This window comes from Dipodomys merriami, unplaced genomic scaffold (assembly GCF_024711535.1).
Source record: "Dipodomys merriami isolate MVZ:Mamm:240054 unplaced genomic scaffold, mDipMer1.0.p SCAF_41, whole genome shotgun sequence".
Taxonomy (NCBI): domain Eukaryota; kingdom Metazoa; phylum Chordata; class Mammalia; order Rodentia; family Heteromyidae; genus Dipodomys; species Dipodomys merriami.
The window spans coordinates 363,182-374,171 of record NW_027205715.1 but is presented as its reverse complement, the minus strand read 5'-3'; the positions used below and the strand labels follow the sequence as shown (position 1 = coordinate 374,171).

Sequence of the window (10,990 nt, the reverse complement as noted above, 5' to 3'; positions counted from 1 at the left end):
TACCACAACTTCAGAGGCAACAACGACCAAAGGAGCAAACTAGCAGCTGCTCTCCCTGCGTGTAAGGCACCGAGAGGCCGCCATCCGCAAGCGGCAGGACACGGGCAGGACTGCGGGCCGCGGAGCCCAGGGCCGGGCTCCCCGAGACCCTGGCCTCCCCGAGGCCCTGGCCTCCCCGAGACCCTGGCCTCCCCCAGGCCCTGGCCTCCCCCAGCCCCTGGACTCCCCCAGCCCCTGGCCTCCCCCCAGACCCTGGCCTCCCCCCAGACCCTGGCCTCCCCCAGCCCCTGGCCTCCCCCAGGCCCTGGCCTCCCCGAGACCCTGGCCTCCCCCAGACTCTGGCCTCCCCCCAGGCCCTGGCCTCCCCCAGCCCCTGGCCTCCCTGAGACCCTGGCCTCCCCCAGGCCCTGGCCTCCCCCAGACCCTGGCCTCCCCCCAGACCCTGGCCTCTCCGAGACCCTGGCCTCCCCCCAGACCCTGGCCTCCCCGAGGCCCTGGCCTTCCCGAGACCCTGGCCTCCCCCAGACCCTGGCCTCCCCCAGCCCCTGGCCTCCCCGAGACCCTGGCCTCCCCCAGACCCTGGCCTCCCCCCAGACCCTGGCCTCCCCGAGGCCCTGGCCTCCCCCAGCCCCTGGCCTCCCCGAGGCCCTGGCCTCCCCCAGGCCCTGGCCTCCCCCAGACCCTGGCCTCCCCCAGACCCTGGCCTCCCCGAGACCCTGGCCTCCCCCAGACCCTGGCCTCCCCCAGGCCCTGGCCCCCGACCCGGATCCACAGGGATCCACAGGTTGGCGCGCCACGGCCGCGCTGGAGCCGGGAGCGTGCCCCCTCCGCGGAGGAAGGGGCGTCTCGGACCCGAAGGCTATCCCACACTCCCCCGTTCCGGCCGCGGTCCCGACGTGGCGGCCCCGCCCGCGCCCTCCAGGCAGGTGCTGAGAGGCGCAGAGAAAACTAGCGGTCACAGTCCCTGGTTGAGGGGCAACCTGCCGACATAAACCCCTCGGTCTCCATGGTGACTGGCGGACGCCGTGGCCAATGGCGTCCCAGCGCTTATTTATTTCCGCCCCATCCTTTCCCCAGGGGCCCACGCTTCCTTGACTGACAGTTCGCTGGTTGTGCTGTTACGTAAGGGGAGGGTCAAGCGCGGCCCCACCCGAGCGGAGCCGATTTGATTGGTAGGCCGAGGTGCTGTCGTTCCAACCCCTCCGGAAGAGCGCTTTTGATAGACAGGTATGGGAGCCACTTGGAGAGGAGAGTCTGGGCGGAAGCGTCCGAGCCGAAGGGCGTGGTAAGGGGCGGGGCCCGAAGCCGAGGGTAGGGTAGGGCAGGGCGGGGCGGGGAGCGGGCAGAGGCTGGGCTGCGGTGCGGCTAGAGATGCTGTCCCGCCGCGGCGGCGCTCGGCAGCCGGGACCTCTGCACTGAAGGCACCGGGGTGAGGCGCGGTGCCCCGCCGGCTGGCAGGTATGCAGGGGTCAGAGAGTCCCTGAGCCTGGGCCGCCACCGGCCTCGGGCGCGGTGTTTGTCTGCCCTGCCGGCGCTCTCGGCCCGGCGACGGCGGCCGCGCTGGGACACGGGGGCGGGGCCGGCACCTGTGCGGGTTCGCCGGCACCTGCCGCGCGGCGGACCCCGCCGTCCCGCAGTCGTGCGTGGGCTGGGCCGGGTGGGCCTGGGGGAGAGAGGTAGGCCCCGACGACTCGCCGCGTCCGGGTCCTCCCCCCGGGTCCCCGGCCGCAGGGGCGGGCGTGAGGAGCGCCGTGGGGCTCCGCCGCGCCCGGGAGGTCTCCCGGCCCCTCGGCGCAGGTTGGCGGAGGCCCCGCCGGCCTTGGACTCGCTGGGAGGCCGGGCCCGGCCCCCGCCCTGCATCACCTCGGGACAGGTTTGTCCAGATTCTCTCCGTGCTCCGTGACGGGTTTCTGCCCCCGGCGCGGGCGCCTGTCCCAGGCTGGGGCTCTTTCCGAGTATCGCTCCTGCGTGGAATCTCTTAAGCCCGGGTGTGTGTGTGGGGACGGGGGGTGATGTTAGCAGCAGCAGCAGCTACGTTTCCTTTGGGTCCTGCCAGGCATAGGCCGGAGGTTCCGACTTCTCAGCCGTGTTATGGATAGAAAAACGCCACTGTTTGGTTCAGGGCCGAACCAGCAGAAATTCTGAAAGTATTCCCTACGGACAAGGATGTCTCCCAACTGTGTCCTTCCTCGGAGCACGTCATGCTGTGCCTGAGAAGGCATCTGATAAACTGTGTTGTTTTCCGCATAGTGCGCTAGTTTTCTCATGATCTTGATGGTTTGGAACCAGTGAGCTGGGTGGCAGCAGATGTTGCCTCCTGCTTGAAAATACGAACTGAGAGCAAGTTTGTCATTGGGTTCTTAAGGACAGAATCATAGATGGTAACGTGTAGGATTGAAAGGGAATTTTGTTCCAGTAAATGTACTACAGAAGTGCAGGTCTCCCGTCTGGACAGGTGTGTCAGGTGACAGTCGATACACCTGAAAATCAGGGTGGTTCTCATTTGGACCCATTTTTCGTGTCCTAATTTTTTCATGGGTTGTAGTCATCTTTAAAGACAGAGTTGCTACTTAATGTAAGTCAACAGGCAGTGGAAGAACTGAGTTAATTACAGAGCAGCATTGTCTCATGGAAAGCAAACAGTAATAGGCACTGGACAGGTATGGGAGAGCTGGTACCCACAGGTGGATAGAATATGCTGTTGAGAGAAAACACATTTACTGCCAATTACCTAAGGCTGTGCTTCTTAGAAATTTATGCAGAAGTTGCTAAGTTTTGACCCTTTTCACCTTTGGTTTTTTTCTACTTAGAGAGCTCTTGAAGCCCAGCTGAGTCTGGGGGAATCATCAGAGCAGGGGAAATCTCTGTTCTCACTTCTGGGGTTGGCTGCTTTTCCTCGTGCTTTTTTTTTTTTTTTTTTTTCCTGTTAAATGAGTACTGACCCACTTGGTTTTTTGACCTTTGAGACATGCTTTGTTATCCACTACTTGAAACTTCCAGAGGAAAATTAGTGTTTGAGCAGTATCTAGCTCTTGCACTCCTTGTCCTTCTATGTTTTATGAGCAGCTCTTTAATGCCTATTCTTGTAAAGAGTTCCAAGACAGGACTCCAGTATCTGCCTTTTCTCCTTACTGACATGGGTATGTTCTGCTGTCCTTTTCTTTTCTTCCCCTTATTTCTGTGGCTAATAGTTTTGCAAGAGAGAATGATTAGTATGCTTGACACAACTCATTTTAAATCTCTCTTCAATTGGCCACCTTAGATCTTCATTTGTTCCTGTGACCCTGGGAACAATAAGAGAACTTTTGTGTAGATGAGTGCAGTACATTCTAATTCTGATTTCTAGTTAAACATCTATGCTACTATGATACTATGCTAGCAGCAACTCTTGCAGTTCGTATCTTTAACTCTGGCACTAAAGCTGAACTGTGTCACTAATTATTCTGAGTCTTGGCCAGGGATGTGGTACACAAAGCTCTCCCCCAGCCTCATAGAGTTTTGTCATGTAGCTCAGACTTGCTTCAAATGCAAAATCCTTCTGCCTCTGACTCCCAAATGCTGGTATTACAGGTGTGCATCAGTACACCCAGCTCTCGTGCATAAATTTTTGTATACATGTAAAGGTGAAAGAAGATTTGAGCCCAGCTGGTGAAGGTGGCTCATACCTGTAATCCTAGCTACTCAGGAGGCTAAGATCTTAGCCTCTCATTGGAGCCCAAAGAAGAGGGGGTACAGAAGGAAGCTGCCTGAAAACATTTCCCGAGCTTTTGTAAAAAAATATATTGCAACTCCAGGATATCAGATTTAGTTTTTAACCCTTACTTGAAGTCTTAACTGTTAGTGTTGCTATATTTGTGTTTTCCCTCTGGTTTCAAGGTAAAGTGAATGGTGAGGACAGAAGAGTTGGATGACACAGACCACTGAATTTTTTTGGAGGACACGTTATGAACCCTTTGTGGAGCATGTCTACAAGTTCTGTACGAAAAGTAAGTATAATTAATAAATTGTGTGAGGAAAGTCATTTGCTTCCATGCCAGGAAAAGGGTCAGAAGGAATACTTATCTTTCAAAGTCACCTGTTAGCAAAATTACCTGGTTTGTATAATAATTATCTTCTCAGTTTCTCAGGATGAGATTGCTCATTGATTGAATAGAAATTCTGATAATCACAATTCTAAGATGTTTTAGATTATATATGTACACATGATGTAATTTGTTATACCACTGTAGTAGATTCAATGGTTAAGAGAAGCTTTGGGAAAGGTAATTTCAATATTGGTCAAGTCAGACTTGAATTTTCTTCTAAATAAAATTTCTTTAAAACAAATACATTGTTCTCTTGGGAAAGCTTCAAATGTGCAAACAGAAGAAAATAAAAATAACCCATAATTATACCTCCAAGAATATACCATGGTTATCCTTTTTCTTTTTAAGTGGCTCTACCACTTGTGCCACAGTTCCACTTCCAACTTTTTGGTGGTTAATTGGAGATAAACATCTCACAGACTTGCTTGCCCAGACTGGCTTCAAAGTGCAATCCTCAGATCTCAGCCTCCTAAGTACCTAGTATTACAGGTATGAGCCACTGGTGTCCAGCTATAATCCACTCTTTTTACAAAATGATTTAAACAGCTTTTAGTTGGACTGCTGCCTAGGAAGTAGAAACAAGATGGCAAATTAGTTTCTGGCTCATTTTGACCTTTCCTTTGACAAAGGATGAGGGTTTGCTGCTGATATCCCAATTGGAAGCAACCCCATTAGGCGCAAGACCAAAGCAAGTGAGAGAATGGCTTCCATTTTTTATTCTGCTTCCTTCTTTTTTGATTCTGTACAAATGCTGATGTCAGGTAGTAAGTGACCCCCGTCATGTCTCCTCTTATATAGCTTCTATATAATCAAAGAAACTTTTCTAGTCTTAGTTACCTAATGGGGACTGGGAACCTATCTTTAAATTATGAGGGCCTGGGTTCAACCCATACCACCACAAAAACAAGCAAACAGTTATCTAATGACTTAGTAGTCAGTAGCCTGTGGCCTCTTCTTGGGCATAATGCAATGGTCCTGCTTTATTTGTTCTATGTATGTCTGTTAAAGGGCTTGCAAGTCATCCTGACTGATTTTGGTTGTTAGAAGGCTTAGACAAAGCCCTAAACGTAAGCCAAAACTGCCATCCTAGCTACTCAGGAGGCTAAGATTTGAGGATTTCAGTTTGAAGCCAGCCAGCCTACCTAGGCAGGAAAATCCATAAAACTCTTAGCTCCAATTAACCTCCAAAAAGCTGGAAGTGAAGCTATGGCTCAAGTGGTTGAGCACTGGCCTTGAGCAAAGGAAGCTCAGGGACAGCACCCAGGCCTGGAATTTAAAAACTCCAGTACCAGAAAAAAAAAAAAAGCATTGGTGGTCATGGAGTGAACAATACTGTACTCTATGATTTCTCTAATTTTTTTATACTCTATGGTTTAAGAATTATCCTGGGGGAGGGGTGGAGAATTATCCTAACGAACAACTTCATCTTGAATAGAGATCTGATGGTGAAGAGAAGACATTGACAGGGGATGTGAAAAACAGTCCTCCACGAACTGCACCAAAAAAACAGCTGCCTTCTATTCCCAAAAATGCTTTGCCTATAACAAAGCCGACATCGCCTGCCCCAGGAACACAGTCAACAAATGGCACACATGCTTCTTATGGACCCTTCTATCTGGAATATTCTCTCCTTGCAGAATTGTAAGTTCTTGACAGGTTACTGGGTTCAGTGTAATGACCCTTTGAAGGAGAAAAATGAAATTTATTCCAATTGATGAATTTAATCTTGAAGTTCAAACTCATTCCTTTCTTTCTCCATTTTGGAGTGGAAGAAGAAGATATAAGATTTATGGAGAACATATATTAACTCAGGAACTTGGTAACTTAATTTTGGTATGAGGTAGCATTTTTCCCATTGGGCAGTAGTAGGGTGGCAGTTTTTTCTTTCTTGGGTCAGACCCATTAGAAGATTGGGCTCCATTTTGGTTATCTTGTAGGAGGCATCCTGACAGGCTGAAGAGATCATAGGGAATTAAGTGTTGGGAAACCAAACTTTAAGGATCAGCAATTGAAAGAACTGGAACTGCTGGCTTGGAGTATACTTAAAACTGTTTTCATAACTGAAGGTCTGTTATTAGGAGTATGACTTATTTGGCATGATTTGCAAGGCAGGGCTTTGCAATGATAGAGAGTTGAGGATTTGGGATTATATCTGCACCTGTATTGAAGTTGTCTCTACAGAAGGAGGGGACCTCAGCATCTGTTCAGAGTTGTTAGTGATAACACGGTGCTTGGCACAGGGAGGCACAGTGGATTCAGGTAGCATTTGTTTGGATCATTTGTTAAAGGGACAAAGTCTAGATAATCCGTTCTTCTCTCACTTAAAAACTCCTCTGGTTGGGGCTGGGAAGGTGGCTCAGTGGTAGAGTGTTTGCCTTGCATGCACGAGGCCCTGGGTTCAATTCCCCAGCACCACATAACCAAAAAGGAAAAAAAAGCCGGAAGTGGTGCTGTGGCTCAAGTGGTAGAGCGCTAGCCTTGAGCTGAAGAGCTGAGGTACAGCGCCCAGGCCCAGAGTTCAGGCCCCACGACCGGATCCCCCCCAAAAAAAACCCAAAAAACAAAAAACTCCTCTGGTAGCTAGGCCCTGGTGGTTGACACCTGTAATCCCAGCTACTAAGGAGGTTGAATCTGAGGATTGTAGTTTAAAGCCAGCCTGGGCAGGAAAGTCTGTGAAACTATCGCCAATTAACCACCAGAAACAGAGCTGTGGCTTAAAATGGTAGAGCACTAGCCTTGAACAAAAAGCTCAGGGACAGTGTCAGACCCTGAGGTTCAAGCTCCATGATGGCTGAAAAAAAATTTTTCCTGGTGGTACGCAGTTATTGTAAAAGAACCCTGGGTGCCTCCCTCAGTGTACTCTTGTGATAATGGTCATAGGGTCTGAGGTCCCAGCATCATTGGCTGGGTATGACTTGGTAGCAATGGTCCTTTCAGCTTTATAATGGAGGTCTTGTGCTTGGGGCTGGGCAGTGAGCTGGACAGGCTCCTATTGTGATTGTTTGCTGTGTGCTACAACACAAAATTGCCTTTGCTGGCAAACCTCATTGTAGTTTGATACATCTTCTAGGCCATGCTGCTGTTGACATTCTTAACCTTAGTGACTTCAAAATGGAATAAATGACTTTATGCTTAAAAATGTGTTGGCAATTAGTCAATAAAAGGCTTCTCCGGATTGGCAGATGAGTGTGTTATAAGGGCATAGGTCAGCACTGTACTTCTTGAGGTTGAATCACAGTTCGGCTGCAGTTACCAGGAACAGCATGGTTGTTGTCAGTGGGTCACTAGGTCCCAGCAAAGCCTTTATGAGGACATTTGTCTTAGCGCTGACACCCACTGTGCCCCCTACTCTAACAAGGCCCCTAGAATTCAGGCATCTTGAGTTGGGGCATTATTTGGGAGCAGAATACAGTGTGAACACACATGATGCCTACCTTCAAGCAACACCACTTATCTAAATAAACACAGCCCTCTGTCATGGGATCTGATGAGTCAGACTCAAAAGGACACCTAAGTGATAGAACATTTGTAAGTTTTCTTTTCCAAATTAATTTTTATTTAATATAACTAAATTGCTGAAATTAGTATGAATTTCTGAAGCCCCAAAGGGAACTGTTGTATTAATAGTAAAAACAATTTTGAATGTATGTGAGCTCTGTCACAAAGTCACTCATCCTTTGTGTGTCGATCTGGAGTCCTCTGTTGGGGTTGGTTACTAAGCTGGTATGGTAAGTGGTAGTGATCAGGTCTGTTTCCAGAGTTGTGGCAGGTGAGAGACTGTGATGACTTGGAGATCAGCTTCCCTGTGAGGGATGACTCCTTGAAAAGTAATGTGAATGTTTTGATTTACTTGTGTCTTTGACATATAATTACTATGCTGCTTTCCTTTTATAGTACCTTGGTTGTGAAGCAGAAATTACCAGGAGTCTATGTGCAGCCATCTTACCGCTCCGCATTAAGTAAGATAAGGATTTGATTTGCTCTGAATTTTTAGCACAGTTGGTCTAACATGTATTTAGGCCTTTACCATGTTGATTTTTTTTTTCCTGCAGTGTGGTTTGGAGTGATATTCATACGGCATGGGCTTTATCAAGATGGTGTGTTCAAGTTCACAGTTTATATCCCTGATAACTATCCAGATGGTGACTGTCCAGTAAGTAGGAGATACAGTCTGACCTAATTTGTGGTGCTCCATTCTCTGATGGAATTAAAGGGCCTATAGATTTCTTGGTTCTTTTCCTCACCTAATATGTTTAATGGCCAGTTTGCCAAGAAGTCCGTTTTCCCTTTAGTTGGAGGATTTGATGCTTTGTTGCATTTTCTGTGACACTGTAATCTGCCTGAAGCTTCATCCTTTTCTGCATGGGGTGAGCCTGGGGCATGTGTGGCAGTTCTCACTGTGACTGAGGACATGGTCACTTTAGTTTTACGGAATAATGGCTACTTCACCTGTCTTGGGACAGCTCTGTAACTTTAAACAGAATAAGTGCCAACTTGTCTTGAGGCTTCTTTGGTAACTACCATCTCTAGGGAATTAATGAGCACTACCACCTCCGTTAAAAGGACTTGTCTCTTTAAATACAGCGCTTGGTGTTTGATATTCCTGTCTTCCACCCGCTAGTTGATCCCACCTCAGGTGAACTGGATGTGAAGAGAGCATTTGCAAAATGGAGGTTAGTACATCAGTGTTCCTTTCATGACATTTGATGGCAGGAGTGAGCATCAGTAATCACACCCTGTTTCTCTTCAGGCGGAACCATAATCATATTTGGCAAGTTTTAATGTATGCCAGGAGAGTTTTCTACAAGATTGATACAACAAACCCCCTAAACCCAGAGGCTGCAGTACTGTATGTAACTTTTGTTATTTAAGTTAAATGTTAAAATGCAGCTAAGTTTACTGAGTTGCTAACTTTATCTAAATGTTTAACACAGATATGAAAAGGATGTTCACCTTTTTAAAAATAAAGTGGTTGACAGTGTTAAGGTGTGTACTGCTCGCTTGTTTGACCAACCTAAAATCGAAGACCCCTATGCAATTAGGTAAGTGGCACATCATCTAGATAAACTATGCTTTGCACTTCATTTTCCGGTGACCTTAGAATGAGGACTTAAAAGAATGTACAATCTGTTAGCCTATAGCCTATCTAACTCAATTTCTCCTGGGCTCTTTCCTTAAAAAAGCCTTGCATTATTTGCACATTGTGCCAATAGCACAATATCTGAGTGACTTTGGCTTCCTGAGGACCTTGACTTTCTAGGAAATGGTTGTAGCTGCAGCTCTCCAACCACTCCAACCCTGTAGACATTCAGACCTGGGGAAGGGAGGGAAGCTGAATGGTGTAAGTGTGGCAGGTGCCTGTAGCACTGATGTTTGATCTTGGGGAAGAGCAGCAAGAAGGGCTGGTGATTTCACTCTCTGGTGGTCTTTGCACTACTAGGAAGGGAGCATAGTGTAAGCACTAAAACATGGGTTTAGTAAGTGAACTACTTAGTTTCAGGAGATCAATTACTCTCTTAACTGTGTCTTGCTTTCTTCATCATTAAATATTTCAGGGGCTGATGTGTTGAAGTAAATCAGTCTAGGGGAAAGTTATATGGAAAAAAATCAATTAGATACTATCTAAAAACACACATGTTGGCTCAAGTAATAGGGTGCTGGATGTTAGCTAGAAAGCTAAGAGAGATCTGAGGCCCTGAGTTCAAGCTCCAGTAATGGGCACACACAGAAAAAAACAAAAATAAAAACATATGTGTTGATAACTGACTAAGATTACTCTTTCAAAGTATTCTTCCTCATTAAATATTAGAATTGTCTTTTTTTTTTTAAGTAGATGTTATATAGATTTAGAAAGCCACCAACTGTTTTTAATACTTTCTGTCCTAAAGCTTTTCTCCCTGGAATCCTTCTGTACATGATGAAGCCAGAGAGAAGATGCTAACTCAGAAAGTAAGTCAATAACCAACTCTGAAATGGTTCGCTTCCTGTTTCTTCTCTAAAATGTCTTCATAGGAGACCAAATAACACACAGATAATGTTTGGGAAACCAGTCTTTTCAATCCTGAACTCTCCTCACCAATCCTTTTTATGTCTTTTTTTTTTATTGTGCCTAGAAGCCTGAAGAACAACACAATAAAAGTGTTCATGTTGCTGGCCTGTCATGGGTAAAGCCTGGTTCAGTACAGCCTTTCAGTAAAGAAGAGAAAACAGTAGCAACTTAAGAGATGGTGAATCTGGTGCACCATGCACTTTCCTGTTGGACTCTGGCCTACTTAAAGCTGACTAATGGCAAGGATGGCCTGAAGAGTAAACCGTGTGAACTGTGACTGGGTATCAGTGTTTTCCATGTACGCATTGGTTCCATCAGCAGGTTGTGGAAACCTCTCATTAAGTAATGCGTTACTTCTGTCAGAAGTGTCTTAGGGTGGTTATTTAGTACAGTACTCCAAATTATTGGGGACCTTGAGACTTAAGTATTTTTCTGAACATAATGCTAAAGGTAAGTTGCATTCATTTAAATTAACTGAGCAGATGGGAAATTGGCACTACTTGTTTTTAAATCACTTGTGTTGGTTGTACAGCTTAGGATGTAGAAAGGATGGATATAGAGACAGATTCCAGAGCTTGGCACTTTCGAGTGGAAAATAGTTTGAATTTCAGTCTTGAGCCTACTGTATTACTGACTTATACTGAGATATAAACTGAGGTCTCTGAGAAACATTAGTGAGTGGAAATCAGAATGCTTGTTAATAGTTTTTTTTTTAAGGCAAATTACTGTATTTTTATGGTAGAAGGAAGAAAAAGTGTTAAAACGGTTTCTAATGAAGTCAGATATTTAAATGATGAATGACTAATGTGTTCGGTAGACAAAATAAACCAATAAATGATTGTTCTTTGTCATTTAT

At 46.8% G+C, this 10,990-nt stretch overlaps 1 protein-coding gene across 2 annotated transcripts; it reads left to right on the top strand.

Annotated features, from left to right (window-relative positions):
* The first annotated feature begins 1,330 nt into the window (after positions 1-1,330).
* Positions 1,331-10,989, top strand: Aktip (AKT interacting protein). 2 transcript variants are annotated; one of them, XM_069992303.1, is made up of 10 exons: positions 1,331-1,458; positions 3,877-3,986; positions 5,521-5,726; positions 7,980-8,044; positions 8,138-8,238; positions 8,670-8,758; positions 8,836-8,934; positions 9,020-9,127; positions 9,974-10,034; positions 10,199-10,989. In XM_069992303.1, exons 2-10 carry the CDS (start codon positions 3,945-3,947, stop codon positions 10,304-10,306), a joined length of 879 nt encoding a protein of 292 aa, XP_069848404.1. In that variant the 5' UTR covers positions 1,331-1,458; positions 3,877-3,944; the 3' UTR covers positions 10,307-10,989. The 2 variants fall into 2 exon arrangements, with proteins under 2 accessions (XP_069848404.1, XP_069848405.1); XM_069992304.1 differs by lacking the exon at positions 1,331-1,458 and adding an exon at positions 1,805-1,873.
* The last annotated feature ends 1 nt before the right edge of the window (position 10,990 follows it).